We start from the raw sequence: 17,992 nt of genomic DNA, 5'->3' as shown, positions 1-17,992 counted from the left end.
TTGAAAACTTTGGTTTTCTAAATTTTCTTTTCATGCTAAAGTAATTATCCTATTATGCATACATTTTGCACCTTGTTAGGAATGTTCCTTTTTGAGTAAAAGTGCAAAGATATTTTTTACTTGTTCTTTGTTGTTGTTCCTCAGGATCTTGAAGATAAGAGGAAAAGAAGTACCTTGGATAGATCATGGAAGGTGCTCATCATTAAAGACATTGGAGGGAGACATTTACAATGGCATTCGTACTGAAGGCTCTTGAAGCCTTGAGATTCTTCCTCTTGCTTTCTTCAATCTTTTCGTTCCCCCACGCAAAGCTTGAGGGGGGTGTTAAAATGTATCATTCGACAATTGTAATATTATATATATTTTATATATATAAAGAATAATACATATTCATATATGGTATATATGCATATGTATTATCCTAATTATATATATAAAATATATATTTATCTATTTATAGGCATAGGGGTAGTTTAGACATTTCACAGTTTTTACGTATATTCCATTTGGAATATGTTTGTAATTTTATTTTAATTTTCTTTTTAATTTTTTCTTTTTTTGTGGTTTGCGCCACCTAGGGAGGCTCCCCAAAGAGTCGTTGGGGAGCCCCCAACGGTCACAAATGTGACCGTTGGGGGCTCCCAACGACTCTTTTGGGAGCCCCCTTGGTGGCCCCTCTCTTGTGTTATAAATAGGGGTCTCCCCCCTTTGTATTCAATACTCCTTAGAGGAGCTTATGCTCCATTGTATGGGGTTTATACCCCCTTCTTCATTCTTTTTCAATAATATTCAACTTATGACTTTATGTCATATTTTTGCCCCTTGTGTGGGTTTATGTGTTAGCACATTATGTGCTTGTGTTGTTCTCTTTAATGGGTTTATTTGCACTTCATGTGCATGTGTATGGGTTCTTTATTGAACCTAATGTATTCAAAGACACTTTCTAACAAGGTCTAGTTCATGTTATCCATATACAGACCTGTGTATGGCTAGCATATGTCAAGTCTGGTCAAACATGGATCTGAACCTGCGAACACCACTCCAGAGCCAGATCGGGGTTCAGACCCTGCTCGACTCTCTCTCTCTCTCTATATATATATACACATATATACATCTATCCGTGCCTACCGCAGCCTACGGGGCTTTTGAAGGATTCTTTTCAGTGTTTTTCTCAAATCTGACCATACAAATGCGTTCTGCCCAAGGTTACCAGACTATGAAGGGGAAGCGAGAAACAAAACGTAAAGATATAAGTGAGATATTTTAAAATTTATAAGAAACGGGAAGCGAGAAATGGATTTAAAAGTGAAATAGGAATAAAAGAGGAAGTGATATGGGATCAAATGGGAAACAAAATACAAATCAAAGGAGAAAGAAATAAAAACTAAAATAAAATTGATTATTCTTAAATTTTGTGATTTCGTAGTGTAAGAATTAAATTCTTCTCAGTATTTTAAAATAATGGTTGCCATTTTAACGAAAGTACATGAGAAGTGAGTGAGAAGCATAAAAGAAGCATATAAGAATCATGTAGGGAAGCAAGGAAGAAACATGTGAGAAGCATAGGAGAAGCCTGGGTGAATCGAGATTCCTATCAAGTTTTGTAAGCCGAGGAGTTTCAAGTTTTGAAGCGAGTTTCGGGGAAGCACACTTCCAACCTATCTATAAAGCTTTCAGTAACTCTGGTTCTACGTACTTGATTTTGTAGGAATCGACTCTTGCATCGTCCGATTCCAAAGCCGGGTAGGTTTTTATGAGGTCTGAAAATTGAAAGTGTAAATTTTTTATAAATATCATAAATATCCAAGGCTTAAAAAATCACATTTTAAAATAACACGATCCAAGTATCGTTTCCTAGCAAATTGGCCATGTCGAATGCATCTGCACGGTCAGATTTGCGAAAAACAACCCAGAAACCGCTTTTCACTCGCGGTAGGCATGAAACGGTGTAGGCAACTACCGTCTACTCTCTCTCCATATATATATATATATAGAGAGAGAGAGAGAGAGAGAGAGAGAGAGAGAGAGAGAGAGAGGCCCATGCTCACACATGCACAATTGCACAAACATGTGCATGCCAATGCAGATGTACACACATATACACAGTGAATTTTTAAAAAGCCATTTTTTGTGGTCTATTTTTTGCAAACCCATCCTCATCACTCTTGTAATCCTTGTCAGGTTTTTAAGTTTTAATAGATTTAGCTAAAGCTGTTTTGTGGGTATAATCTTGAACATTGTAGGTGGAGCTTGTATACAAACCATTGAACACCCTGGCTGTGTCTGGGATGTTAAATTCCTGAGTAATGGTGATATTGTAACGGCTTGCTCTGATGGTGTTGCAAGGATATGGACAACAAACAGAGACAGGATGTCTGGGGTATCAGACATTGAAGCATATGCAGCTCAACTTTCAGAGTACAAGTGTAACAGGTGTGATTTTAATGTCTGCTACCATTGGATATTTTGTGTTGATTGGCAGTTGCAGTATAATTTTGAGTTTGGTCAAATGAATATTTCCATTTTTGGGAAAAGGAAACCATATTTAGAACTATTCATCACTAATGCAGGTAGTTTAGACTTCTAGAAATTCATGACCTGTTGACGGCCTAATTTGCATAAATCTTCCTGTTTTTAATTTACTGATATTTTGAAAATACCATAATGCTTCCTTTTTTAATTTGTTTTTCTGTTACGTTGTGAACTAAGTTGCAATATTTGATATTCACACACTCACAAAGTAAAAGAGATGATAACTGTTTTTTTTTGGCAGCAGTGTCTCTTGAAGGTGTGAGGAATCTAAACTAGAGAGTAAGCTTGTCTACATGAGATTAACCATAACATGATTGACATGGTTTTGGAGAGACTTAAAATGTAACCTATTAACTTGAATCATGTGGCTGTTTGCAACTCTAATAGAAATAATAACATATGTTGATTTGCAAGTCACAAAGGGATCTTGAATTTGTTTCTGGTGTGGGTTTTTCTTTTCCATCAAGCGCAGTTCAGATTATGGTTCTTCTTGTATTTATCTCAAAGTGCTCTGCTATGGGATTGGAGTTCAAATGAGTACCATTTTTTATTCTCATCAGATCACAAAGACTGTTTTTCATGTGTATGAATTTGGCAAAGGACTAAAAAAATGTCCACATCATGAAGATGGGTGATATTGCAAGTACATTATCTCACTTGGCATAGTATCACAATTGTCATATCAGTGTTTTTGTTTCCCTTTTTTGCTATGCCTTGGGGTGGATATAGGCTACGTGTCCAACTTAGACCAGATTGGGTCAAGGCTGCAAGCACAGCCCTAAACCTGGCTATTCTGGGCCCATCTTTCCTGATGGCTGACTAAGCTGGAATGGGGTCTGGGGTGTTTCCTGTGGGCTTGTTGTAAGCCTGACCTCAAATGCTTGTTAATAGGATTTGTTTCTGGGCCTAACTTAAGCCTGGTAAGAGTCAGGGCAGACTAATGGTGGGGGCAGGTCTTACTGAGGTCTGATTTTAAGCCTGACTCAGCTACACGCAGGATCCACCCCTGCTAGTTTTTGTTGTCTGATCTATGCACTGGGAAATACAAGTAGTTTGTGTAATGAAATGGATTCAACCCAATAAAACATGCAATAACACATTTCAATCAAGTAGAATACTTGATTGAATAATCAAACCACCCACACAAGGGTCAAATAAACTTTGTTATCGCATAGATACACTCTTGAAAGAGTTGAAAATACAAGGCCAAAAAGGGCCTATTAATAATACAAATGGAGGCTAAAGGGTGCATCAATATATGGCTGTTGGGGCTGCACCTAACTGTCACATTTGTGACAGTTGGGGCAGCTCCAACATCTATATGGCGCCAACAGCTATACGGCGCTGTCCCATCATATCTTGAAAAAAGAAAATAAAAAAAGATAAAACTAAAAATAAAATACAAAAAGAAAATTAAAATATCAGCCCCTAACGGGCTGATGTCTATTATAGTAAAAAGACCAAAATACCCTGATGGGTATTTTGGTTTATATATATATATATATATATATATATATATATATATATATATATATATCTTAACACCCCCCTCAAACTCATGGTGGAACAACCGAGAGTTTGTTAAGTAGAAAACGAAATCGAGGTGACAGAAGCGCTTTAGGGAAGAAGTCCGCTAGTTGGTAGTGGTACTCTGAGGGAACGTAAGGCAATTTGATGGTCTTCTTCAGAAATTCTTCATGAACATAGTAGCAATCCATTTCAATATGTTTTGCCCTCATGAAATGTACGATTGCTTGCAATGTAGACCACGCTCTTATTGTCACAACATAATCTAGAGAGTTCTGCGATGTGAATTCCCAGGTCTTCTAGTAGTTGCCACAACCATACTAACTGAGATGTGGTTGTTGCCATGACACGATACTCAACTTCAATAGAGGAAAGCGACACCTTCTGTTGCTTCTTGCATCACCATGAAATTAGAGAATCACCTATAAACACACATAAACCAATAGTTGAGCGTCTATCATTTACATCCCTTCCTCAGTCAGAATCAAAATATGCAATGACTTCTAATGAGGAAGAGGATGATAAAAACAATCCATGATTAAGAAATTCTTGTTAAAAAATGTAATATTCATATGTAATGTATTTGTAGTTTAGTTATCTTTTTTAGTTTAGTTAGGAACTAGTTAGAATTTAGCTAGGTTTTTAATTTGGACAATTTAGGACATGTTACTTTTTGACCATAGTAAAAAAGCAACATGTACTATTGGAGTCGTTGGGCTCCCAACGGCTCCAATTAGAACCGTTGGGAGCCCAACAACTCCCTCCAGCTCTATCCTGTATGCTCTATAAATATGGGTCCATTTTTTCTTGTAATATTAACTCTCTTGAGTGTGGGTTTTCCCACTTAAATGATATATAATTTTCCCCTCTCTTATTGTGTATACTCTTTTGAGTATTTCGGTTATTGTGAGTGTCTTGAATGAACCATTGTGTTCATTGAGAGAGATCTTTTATGAGCCTCATTTGAAGCTTCGTTTGTGGGCTTCATCTTTTTGCATGGTATCAGAGCTACGATTATGATCAAGCTATTTATCTCAGTGCATTGAGAAGTGTGCCACTCTAGTTTTTGGAGAAGAGACGTTCTTCCTCAAGTATATATAAAAGTGTGTTCAAGCAAAGCTTGGAGGTGTGCTTGCATCTACCATTCATGGTAGAGTATATCTCTCTTCTCAACTCTTGTTATTTTCTTCTTTTTTAAGCCTTGTAAAATGGATGACAATGATAACGTCACCATTAAACCTATCAAGCTTAATGATTCAAACTACGTCACATGAACTTCAATCATGAAGCACCTAATATGGGAAAAGGGGTTGTGGGGATTAGTAGATGAAACCGACTTGGAACTTAAACTAATCCTCACAAAGATCGAAGGTGAGAAAGAAATACCTCTCACGGAGGTAGAAAAGACTAAAGCTATTACCACTTACGAGAAAAAATGGAAAGAATGGAGGATGGGACACGCCACGATTATGTCTTGGCTCATAAGTAGCGTGAACATCAAAATATGTTCAAGTTTTGCAAAGTTTGAACATGCAAATAATGCGTGGGCTATGTCACACAGACTCGGCTAGGGGGTTGACGCACCCGCGTTGACACAGCCCGACACGGGTGCGACTAAGGACACGGGGCAGACACGGTCAATGAAGGGTCGAACTCGGTCAACGCACCGGGGCTGAGTTCATCCATGTTTTGGACTCGGTCAACTTTGACCGAGTCTATATTCATCCATTTTAGGGTGAAAAAACTAAAAAAATGATTTTTTTATATATTCTTTAAAATATATATAAAGAGACTGTGTTGTGCACAGTCACAGTGACTGTGTGCTGTGCACAGTCACAAACTGTGCACTTTTTTTTTAAAATATATATAGCCGAGTCCCCGTGTCTAAAATTTTTAAAATTGCGTTGCACCCGTGTCGCACCCGCACCCGCACCCATGTGACATAGTGCGTGGGACTATCTTAAGAGAATGTATACTCTTAAAGACATTGCATATGCGTGCAATTTGCAACATCAAGTTCAAAATATGGTTAAAGGGGACAAAAGCATTAAAGAATATTATAATAGTTTGTCCGAATTGTGGGAAGAGTTGGCTCTTCTCGAACCAAAGTGACATTGCCCACAAGACATCGAACTTCGTCAAAATCAAATGAATGCGAAACACTTTTTTCAATTTGTCAATGGTCTAAAATCAGATTTTGAAACTACTAAATCCATTCATCTTCATCGAGGAAAGGTTCTCTTGATAGATGATACTATAGAAGAATTGAGCATGGAGGAAAATTGGCTTAAGAGTAGAGTTGCCAAAAGTGATGATGACTCAGTTCTAGCCGTATCTAGACCGGGGAATCATGTTCGCACCTACAAACCTCCAAACTATGAAAGAATGATTGACGGAAATGATTTTGAGAAGAGAAAAATGATTTGTTACTACTGTCGTGAGCCAGGACATGTAAAAACTTACTGTCCAAAACTGAAGAAACCATATGAAAAGAAGGTTGCCTCTGTCGGACCTTCGCAAGAATCCAATGAATTTTCCATTTGAAGCATGTCTCTAGCACTAGTGGGGGCACTTCAACTATTGCTCAAGGGAGCATTGTCCTCTACTGGAGCCACAATCTCTTCCATTAGCACCTCAGATCTAGGTAAATCTCTTTGACTTCTTGACTAAAGTGCTTCTTTTCATATGACCCCAAATATTACTGTCTTATCTAAATGTCATAACTCAAACGGGTCAAATGTGTTTACTGCTTATGGAACATCTCTTGAAATTAAAAGAATTGAGAATTTCGAAAACTTAAAAAAGGTTTTGTATTCTATAAGTTAGATATATTCTCAAATTAAATTTAAATCTTTTATCTGTTTCACAATTAATTGACCATGAATGTAATGTTTCTTTCTCTTTTCATGAATGTTGAGTGCATGATCACCAGTCAGGGAAGCTGATTGGAGAAGACCATAGAGAAGGAGGCTTATAGCCTTATACTACATGGATTTTTTGGACATACCTAAGAATGCATTGTGTTGTAATGTTCAAAAGGTTGACTTAGACTTATGGCACAGGAGACTTGGACATCCTAGTGTATTCAAGCTCTAGTTATTTCCAAAGATGATTTTTTTTTTTATAAATTTTAAACTTTTAAATGTGAAAAGTATATTCTGGAAAAAATGAAAAGACTACCTTTTTAAGAAAGAACATTTGTCTCTTGTAGACCACTAGAATTAATACACTTAGATGTATGGGGCCCCGCACCTATTAGCTCCGAAGGTGACTTTATTTATTATGTAATTTTTGTAGATGATTTCACAAGACACACTTGGATCTATTTTCTTAAACACAAATCTGAAGTCTTTTCACACTTTCAAATATTTCATCAGTTAGTTAAAAATCAATTCAAAGATGACATTTCAATTTTTCGCACTGATTCAGGGGAAGAATTTTTATCTAAAGAATTTAAGGATTACTTAAACTAAATCATGCCCTTATACCCCTTATTCATTCTCAATCTACTTTCTTCTCCACTTAATTTGGTAAGAACATCTTCTAAAGGTGGAGAAGAAAAAGAAGATAAAAGAGAGGATCTAGACTGTTCGAACGCGGGTCTAAGCCCATTTAAGAAATTAAAAAAGTGATAATCTTCAAGTTGTTTTTGCCTCAATTCGATTGCCTCTTCACTCCATTTAGGTTCAAGGAGAGCAAGTTCATCCCAAATAGTCGATAATTCAACAAAATATTCTCTAACTGACATCTCTCCTTGATGAAGAGTCAAAGCTTTCTTTTGAAGGTAATATTTATGGGACAAGTCTCTTGACGTATACATTCGTTCAAGATACTCCCATACTTGATATGCTTTTTTGAATTTCAATATATTGGCATTAATCTTTGTTTCCACCGAAGAGAAAAACCACGAAATGATTTCGTAGTTTTTCATCTCCCACTCTTCATGCCTTTTATTGTATTCCTCAAAAGCTTTTTCTTTTTCTTCTTAAAGATAGTGATTTTAGGTTCGGGTTCGGGAATAGTTCTTTGAACATATCCCTAAAGACCCTTACCTTTGATATGGGCCTCCATATTCCTGGCCCATATATGATAATTAGATCCATTTAATTTGAAGCCAAGAGAGAAGTGAGAGTCCTTTTCGCCCATTAGAGAGAAGAAAAAAGAGAAGAGATGTGTACCACAAGGAGATATAAAGTCCTACTCGATGTAGAATGCTTCCAAAATATTGAATGAAGAAACTAGTCTTTACCCCGGTCACCAAAATTTGATGGCATGCTTTTCGAAGCACCCAATAGAGAGAACAAAATATACGATCTTCTTTTCTCCCAACTTTGCTCTGATACCATGTAAAAATATCTTCAAAGATGTGCACTACAAGCACAAGCTCTACAAAGGGATCCAAGCTCCACAAAGGGATACATGTACAAAGACACACCAAGAACACTTGAATAAAAGTACACAAAGGTACAAAGAGAACACTTGAAATGCAAAAGATTGAATCTATTGAACAAGGGTGAGCACAAAGGCTCCCAAAAGAATGAGTTTCAATAGTGGGGATACACCCCTATTTATAATACAAGAGGAGACCAAAAAGAGGGGCTCCTACTAGACGTTGGAGGGGAGTCCAATGTCTCCCCTTCCTTTGACTTAGAAAAGGAAAAAGAAGAAAAGTTACATGCACATTCACAAGCGTGAATATGCGTAAAATGGGAAATGATAGAAATGCCCCTGGGGCTACATAAAGAATATATATATAGTAGTAGATACATATGCATATATATATGCATATGTATCCCTCTCTCTCTATATATAAATATATATATATATATATATACATACATGATTTGATACAATTTAACAGATCCACGTAGACTTCCTTATTCAGATTACCATTCAAAAAGGTATTTTTTACATCCATTTGAAAGATAGGCAATTTTTTAATTGATGCTATAGAAATGAGAGTTCTCACAGTGGTCATTTGAGCAACATGAGCAAATGTCTCATCGTGGTCTACTCCATATTCTTGACTGTATCCCTTGGCTAATAACATAGCTTTCTATCTTTCTAATGTTTCATCCCATTTAGTTTTTATCTTATAGACCCATCTAGATCCTATGGTCTTCTTTCCTTTGGGTAATGTTTGGATTTCTCAAGTTTTTGCTTTTTCCAATGCTTCTAATTTATCATTCATTGCCTTAATCCATTCTTGATGATTTTTAGCTTCATGGTAAGAAGTTGGTTCTAATTTTTAGTGTATGGTCATTAAGCATGATCTATACCTTGGTTTAAAGGAATCATGTGATACAAATTTACTAGGAGTTTTTGAAATTCTTATGAATTTTCTAAGACTAAAAGAATCTACATCTTGATTTTGGGAATACCTTTGTAAAACACATTGTGGATGATTTTCGGTACGTCGAGTATAGGTTTGTATGTTATTATGAGATAGATCTATATTATTAAGATCCTCATTTCCATGTGCATCATGAGTGTCTTCATTTTCACGCTCATGCATGTCATGAATGTTTTCACACCTTTCATGTCCATTGACAACATAAAAAAAAATGAATAGTAGCAACTTTCTTGGATTTTTTCCTTGCTAAAACCCATTTCATTTTTAAGAAAAATGACATTTCGCGAAACATACAATTTGTTTCTTTCAATGTCATAACATCTATATCCCTTTTGGTTTTCGATATAGCCTAAAAAAATACAAGGGATTGCTTTTGGAGAAAGTTTGTCAAACATTTACATCCAAGGTTCCTTAACCTTTTATAATCGTGAGATGTTTTAAATAATTTTTCAATAGAAGAGATATTTTCAATGTTTTTTTAAGGCATTCTATTTATCAAATAGACTGCCGTAAGGGCGACTTCGGCTCAAAAAACTTTTGAAACATTTCTAGACACAAGAAGTGTTCTAGTGGTCTCAATAATGTGTCTATGCTTCCTCTCGGCTAATCTATTTTGTTGAATAGTGTATGAACAAGATTTTTGATGAATAATCCGATGTAGGCCAAGATAATTTTTGAATTTTTTGACACAAATTCTCTCCCGGAATCGGTTCTAAAGATTTAAATATTAGTTTTAAATTGATTCTTCATATAACAATGAAATTTTTTAAAACCATAAAATACTTATGATTTTTGTTTTAGAAAAAATATCTAAGAATGTCTACTATAGTCTACTACAAACACAACATAATAGGATACACCTCCTTTAGATATAACCGGAGTCGGTCCCTATACATCCGAATGTACTAACTCAAATGGATTTTTAGTTATAAAATGTCTTAGTCTAAGGGCAAAAACTTCATTTTGCCAAGAATAAAATCTTCACACACAAAATCTCTTTCTTTATAACTTGAAAGAAATGAAAACAAGTGTAATTTGGTCACTATAGGATGTCCTAGTCTTTTGTGCTAATTTTTTATATTTTTCTTTTCCACAAAATTACAAAAAAATTGTTTTGATAACTCAAGATTGTCCATTATATAGAAATCTCCTCTTCTATGGCCTCACCCAATCGGTTTCTCGGATTGGAGATCCTGTATTAAACAATCATCATCAACAACAACAACAACAACAACAACTACACCTTCATCCCAAAACAATTGGGGTCGGCGATATGAACCAACAAAGAAAATCATTCTGGGTCTTCCACATGAATCCTTCTCCTCCATTCATTTCTATACAATGCCATGTCCTCGGTGAGGTTCAAAGCATTCATATCCTTTCCTATCACCTCCATCCATGTCTTCCTAGGCCTACCCCGACCTCTTTTAACTAATATATTTTCCCATTTCTCCATCCTTCTAACTGGAGCATCATTAGGCCTTCGTCGAATATGTCCAAACCACCGTAAATGATTCTCTCTCATCTTATTTTCAATGGGTGCAACGCCTACCTTCTTACGTATCTCCTCGTTCCGAATCTTATCTTTTATTGTATTTCCACACATCCATCTCAGCATACGCATCTCAGCTACACTCATTTTTTGAATATGATGTCTCTTGGCAGCCCAACATTCTGTACCATATAGTAAAGCGGGCCTAATAGTCGTCCTATAAAACTTTCCCTTCAACCGCAATGGCATTCTACGATCGCACAACACTCCAGTTGCACTCTTCCATTTCATCCACCCAACCTTTATCCTATGATTTACATCCCCATCAATTTCTCCATACTTTTGAATGATAGATCCCAAATATTTGAAAGAATCATCCACCGATATTTCTTTCTCACCAAGCTTCACTATACTCCCATCTCTATTTCGTTGCTTACTAAATCGACATTCCATGTATTCTGTCTTACTCTTACTCAACTTAAAACCTCTTGCTTCCAATGTCTGTCTCCATAATTCTAACTTAGCATTAACCCCAGCTCTAGACTCATCAATCAAAACAATATCATCAGCAAACAACATACACCACGACACATTTTCTTGAATTGATCTCGTAAGCTCATCCATCACTATAGCAAATAGGAAAGGGCTTAAAGCAGATCCTTGATGTAACCCAACCGTTATAGGAAAATTGGTTGTCACCCCTCCACAAGTGTGGACATTGGTTACTACTCCTTCATACATATCTTTAATTATACTAATGTACTTGAGAGAAACACCTTTCTTCATCATTGTCCACCAGAGAACGTCCCTAGGTACTCTATCGTAAGCCTTCTCCAAATCAATAAAAACCATATGCAAATCTTTGTTCCTCTCTCTATTTCTCTCAATAAGTTGTCTAAGAAGATGTATAGCTTCCATAGTAGATCTTCCAGGCATAAAACCAAATTGATTCTCCGATATCATGACAACCTTCCTCAACCTAGACTCAATCACCCCCTCCCAAAGTTTCATAGTATGACTCATGAGTTTTATACCACGATAGTTTGTGCAATCTTGTATATCACCCTTGGATGAAAATAGTACTTTACAATCATGGTCCTTAATTTGAGAAACCGCTAAAAGATTTAAATTTAACTTTGTTACTACTTTAATATTTGGTATATGAAAGATTGGTGGTCTTTGAAAAATCTCAAAACTTTTAATTTTCAAGGACGTTCCATCGACGATTGAAACATAAGTCATTTGGGTTAGAATTACATTCGGTTAATATGGATTCATTTGGAGTCATATAAAACGAAGCACCAAAATCTAGGATCCAAGAAGTCTTATCAGGGTCATCACTTGTGGATACGACCGCTCCCGAGAAAGAAAAAGCTTGAGTTTTAAGTATTGGTCGTAGCGCCTCCATTAGTTGAGCCAAAGATAGCGAGCCAATACATTTGGAGACGTCTACATCACTCCTTTCAACCGAAGCAACTCTTTTGTCTTCTCTATGATCATCCTTCTTTCTTTTGGGACAAAATGACTTGATGTGTCCCGATTCATAATAATGATATCATATGATTTTTCACCCTTTTTGTATTCATGGTCACCCATCTTTTCGTTTCTTTCATAGTTGTTGGGGTTTCTTTCATTTTCATTTTTTACAAAATGAGGAGGTTTATAGCTTCTAGTATGATTGCCAGGCTTTGACATAGCAAGCACACACCCTTCATCTTTTGAAGCGGAAGGCTTCTTCAATCTATTTTCTTCCATAGCCAATTCCTTAAGAGTTTCTACTATGGATGATACACCTCCTTTACGAAGGAGAGCCGACTTGGTTCCTTCAAATTCAGGCCTAAGCCTATTAATAAATTGGTAGAAGTACTATGTTTTAATTTGATTTTCACAGAGTTCTACATCTTGTGGGCAATGCCATTTTGGCTCAAGAAGAACCAATTCATTCCAAAGAAGAGAGAGTGCATTATAGTATTCCCTAATGCTCCTCTCTCCTTGAGTCATGATTCTTACCTTGTTTTGAACATTACGTACGTGAGCAATGTCATTAAGACTATATATGTCTTTAAGATATTTTCACGCATCACTAACGAAATCAAATTTCGCCAAAATAAATCACTGATGGATGTCCACACTATTGATGAACCATCCAATTATCTTGGAATGACCCATCCTATATTCTTTCCATCTTTTTTTATAATCAGAAATGGCTTTAGACATTTTCTCTCCTTAAAGAGCAACTTCCTTTCCATTCTCAATTTTAGTGAGAATGAATTTAGGCTCTTTTTTGGTATCGTCCACCATAGTGACAAATGTTTTTATTGGTAATTTTTCGTTTTTCAAAAACTTGCTAGAAATAAAAAAATTCATAAATCTTGCATTTTTTCGGCAAAATCTCAACAATAAAAAACTAATTAAAAAATATAAAAATAAATTTTATAATAAAATATCAATAAAAATTATTTAAAAATAAAAATTCATGATTTTTCTGCGATAAATAGCTGTTTAAAACGTAAATATCTCATTTAAATCACGGTATTTATGTTTTTTTCATAAATCTTGCGAGAAATTGCCATTTTAAACTTTCAGGCAATTTCTCGCGATATTATCGCGAGATTTTCATAAATCTCGCGATATTTGTCACTATGTCGTCCACCAAACCCCATAGTCCCTTTTCTTATATTTTGTGCTTTACTATGGATGCCCACATCACATAGTTTGTATGATTTAGGCGTACGAGAATGAAGACTATTACTTCCCTTTCATTCTTCATTTCTTTACAATGAGAAGAATATATATATATATATATATATATATATATATATATATAGAGAGAGAGAGAGAGAGAGAGAGAGAGAGAGAGAGAGAGAGAGAGAGAGAGAGAGAGAGAGAGAGAGAGAGAGGGCGAGAAGGATATTTATAGGCTTGAAAAGATGAGAGATAGGAAATCGAGGGATTTGGGTATGGTTAGATGTATCAAAGATGAAACAAAAAAGGTTTTAGTCAAAGATGTGGAGATTAAGGAGAGATGAAAAGATTATTTTGATAAGCTATTTAATGGAAGTCATGCTCAGGATCTTGGAGAATTCTCCATTCCTTTTCATGAGATGAATCATGACTTCATGCGTAAGATTCAAAAAAAAGAAATTGCAGAGGCTTTGAAAAAAATGAAATCAAGAAGGGCAGTTGGCCCAGAAGGTATACCTATCGAGGCTTGGAAATGCTTGGGAGAGAAAGGTTTAAAATGGTTGACAAATCTTTTTAACCAGATTTGGCGGACAAATAAGATGCCTAATGAGTGGAGGAATAGTACTTTGGTGCCTCTATATAAGAATAAGGGTGTATACAAGATTGCACAAACTATCGTGGTATAAAACTCATGAATCATACTATGAAACTTTGGGAGAGGGTGATTGAGTCTAGGTTGAGGAAGATTGTCATGATATCGGAGAATCAATTTGGTTTTATGCCTGAAAGATCAACTATGAAAGCTATACATCTTCTTAGACAACTTATTGAGAGATATAGCGAGAGGAACAAAGATTTGCATAGGGCTTTTATTGATTTGGAGAAGGCATACGATAGAGTACCTAGGGACGTTCTCTGGTGGATAATGATGAAGAAATGTGTTTCTCTCAAGTACATTAGTATAATTAAAGATATGTAAAAAGTAGTAACCAATGTCCACACTTATGGAGGGGTGACAACCAATTTTCCTATAATGGTTGGGTTACATCAAGGATCTGCTTTAAGCCCTTTCTTATTTACTATAGTGATGGATGAGCTTACGAGATCAATTCAAGAAAATGTGCCGTGGTGTATGTTGTTTGCTGATGATATTGTTTTGATTGATGAGTCTAGAGCTGGGGTTAATGCTAAGTTAGAATTATGGAGACAAACATTGGAAGCAAGAGGTTTTAAGTTGAGTAAGAGTAAAACAGAATATATGGAATGTCGGTTTAGTAAGCAACGAAGTAGTGATGGGAGTGTAGTGAAGCTTGGTGAGCAAGAAATACCGGTGAATGATTGTTTCAAATATTTGAGATCTATCATTCAAAAGTACGGAGAAATTGATGGGGATGTAAATCATAGGATAAAGGTTGGGTGGATGAAATGAAAAAGTGCAACTGGAGTATTGTGCGATCATAGAATGCCATTGCGGTTGAAGGGAAAGTTTTATAGGACGACTATTAGGCTCGTTTTATTATATGGTACGGAATGTTGGGCTGCCAAGAGACATCATATTCAAAAAATGAGTGTAGCTGAGATGCGTATGCTTAGATGGATGTGTGAAAATACAATAAAAGATAAGATTTAGAATGAGGAGATACGTAAGAAGGTAGGCGTTGCACCCATTGAAAATAAGATGAGAGAGAATCGTTTACGGTGGTTTGGACATATTCGGCGAAGGCCTAATGATGCTCCAGTTAGAAGGATGGAGAAATGGGAAAATATATTAGTTAAAAGAGGTCAGAGTAGGCCTAGGAAGACTTGGATGGAGATGATAGGAAAGGATATGAATGCTTTGAACCTCATCGAGGACATGGCATTTGATAGAAATGATTGGAGGAAAAGGATTCATGTGGAAGACCCATAATGATTTTCTTCGGCCCCAATTGTTTTGCGATGAAGGCGTAGTTGTTGTTGTTGTATATATATATATATATATATATATATATATATATATATATATATATATAGAGAGAGAGAGAGAGAGAGAGAGAGAGAGAGAGAGAGAGAGAGATACTAGATTTGCTTGAGAGATGGTGCACTTTCCAATGCAATAATCCATGATTCGTTGTATTCGCTAAGCTCATGATCCTCCTCTTGATGCTATCACGATCTTCCTCTTAAAAAATTGCTTTTAGAGCACCAAAGCTCTGATACCATGTAATGAAATGGATTCAACCCAATAAACATGCAATAACACACTTCAATAATGTAGAATACTTGATTGAATAATCAAACCACCCACACAAGGGTCAAATAAACTTTGTTACTGCATAAAGATACTCTTAAAGAGTTGAAAATACAAGGCCACAAAGGGCCTATTTATAATACAAATGGAGGCTAAAGGGTGCAGCTCCATATGGCTGTTGGGGCTGCACCCAACGGTCACATTTGTGACCGTTGGGGCAGCTCCAACAGCTATATGGAGCTGTCCCATCATATCTTGAAAAAAGACAAAATTAAAAAAGCTAAAAGGAAAAATAAAATACAAAAAGAAAATTAAAATATCAGCCCCTAACGGGCTGGCACCTATTACAGTAAAAAGACCGAGATACTGCTGATGGGTATTTTGTTTTTTTTATATATATATATATATATCTTAACAGTTTGCCTTTGTTTCTAGCTCCAAATTTGCCTCCTATATCTTCAAGATGCTTCTACCGTGCCATCATCTGAGTGATGCATTATGGTGTCTGGTACACTAACATGATGCATATTTATTAGGAGTGGCAAACTACAGTCCTCAGGGGCATTTTTTCTTGGTCTTTTGTCCAATTTTTGACAAAAGATCTACTGAAACATTTATTTTGCCTCATGTACTATTTTTGCATCTCTTCCTTAAGATGTTTCTTCACTTTCACATATTTTTGGTGTGTTTCCTATTTCATTCTGGTCACAAAATGTTTCCCTTGTGAACTGTATTTCTTCAGTAGAGTTTCTTATTAATCATATTCATTGATAAGAGGGAAGCATATTAGCAAACACTCAGTCTTCATTCTCTATATTAGTAAGAAAGAAGAAAAAAGTAAAACTTCTAAACTTCCTTTCTGTTGGCCATGATGCTGAAGCAAACTGAACATCTGTGATTATAACTTTGATGTTGAAGGCCAATAAATGCAGCTTCAAGTATAACTTCATGTTTGTTGTTTGACTCCTATTATTTACAAGCAAATTGAGCATATGTGATTAGAGATTTGATGTTGAAGGTCAATAGATGCAGCTTCAAGTACACTCTTTTCATGTTTGTTGTTTGTCTCCTATTATTTACTTCTAGGAAGAGGGTTGGAGGGCTGAAGTTGACTGATTTACCCGGGCATGAGTCATTGCAAATACCAGGTTTGATATGCAAAATATCCTCTTGCTCCTGTGCATACTGTGTAGTTATCTGCGTTTGTGCATACACATTTTTTAGTTGTTGAAATACGTGTGTACTGAAATTGCAAATTTTGTAAGTTACTTATGAAATGTAAGTGTTTCTATATTATCTGGGTTGTGCTGTGGCTATCAACAGGACAAATTCATCTAGGAACGAGTATGCACAATCACATTAAACTGCACTCGACATAGCATTACTGTGTTTTCATGACATGTTTCTTGACCATAACAAAGCTTCCAATTTTAAGAAAAAAGCATTGATGACTTTGGAGGAAGGCAGTGAGCGGTTCTATGCAAGATTGTATAATGACCAAGGTTGTAGCTCTAAATAGGAAGGAATGGAGCAGGACTTGTAAAGCAAAAGCCATGCAGTTGGGATAGGGCTTGATGATGATGGTGTTTCTCAACCATATGGGAAGGATGATGGTGTTGAATCTTGATGATGTTTATTTACTATATTGGAAGCTATTCTTCTACCAAGCATCAAGCTTCAATGCCCTCTGGAATAGCTAATGCAAACACAGCAGCACAGGTCAGCTCAGGCTGGCTTGGATTGCTTCTACCCTATCCATACCTAACTGGTTGAGATTTTGCTGATGGTGTCCATGTTAAATTGTGTATATATATATATATATATATATATATATATATATGGGAATTGAAAACCTACCCACTAGAAAACCTACCAACCTACCCACTAAGAAACATTTTATCGGATTTTCAGTGTTTTTTTGAAATTCTGATCTTACAGATGTGTTCAGCATGATTGATTTACTAGAAATTGACACTTGGATCACTCATTTTGGATGAAAAAATAGTATTTGGAGCTTCAAAAATTTATGAAAATTGTAGGCCGTTGATTTTTGAAACCTCATAAAAACCTATCCATGCATTGGAATCAAATGCTCCAAGAACTGATTCCTATAAAAACAATCACATATATCACATCTGTAAGGTCTGAATTTCGAAAAAACACCGAAAACCCG

General features: G+C 35.9%; 1 protein-coding gene across 9 annotated transcripts in view; it reads left to right on the top strand.

Moving 5' to 3' along the window:
* LOC149835180 (uncharacterized) overlaps window positions 1–17,992 on the top strand; it is a 65,774-nt gene that overhangs the window by 30,972 nt on the left and 16,810 nt on the right. For all 9 annotated transcript variants that reach the window (XR_016432823.1, XR_016432822.1, XR_016432821.1 and 6 more), the window contains exons 7-8: window positions 2,244–2,433; window positions 16,906–16,967. Coding sequence is in view for 5 of the 9 variants with exons in the window: in XM_090011751.1 (XP_089867877.1) it covers window positions 2,244–2,433; window positions 16,906–16,967 (252 nt within the window). In the remaining 4 variants the exon portion in view is untranslated. The remainder of the gene's footprint in view (window positions 1–2,243; window positions 2,434–16,905; window positions 16,968–17,992) is intronic.

This window comes from Nuphar pumila, chromosome 6 (assembly GCF_984573655.1).
Source record: "Nuphar pumila chromosome 6, dmNupPumi1.hap1.1, whole genome shotgun sequence".
Classification (NCBI taxonomy): domain Eukaryota; kingdom Viridiplantae; phylum Streptophyta; class Magnoliopsida; order Nymphaeales; family Nymphaeaceae; genus Nuphar; species Nuphar pumila.
Note: the sequence above shows the minus strand (reverse complement) of the source record. Positions and strands in the feature narration are given on the sequence as shown.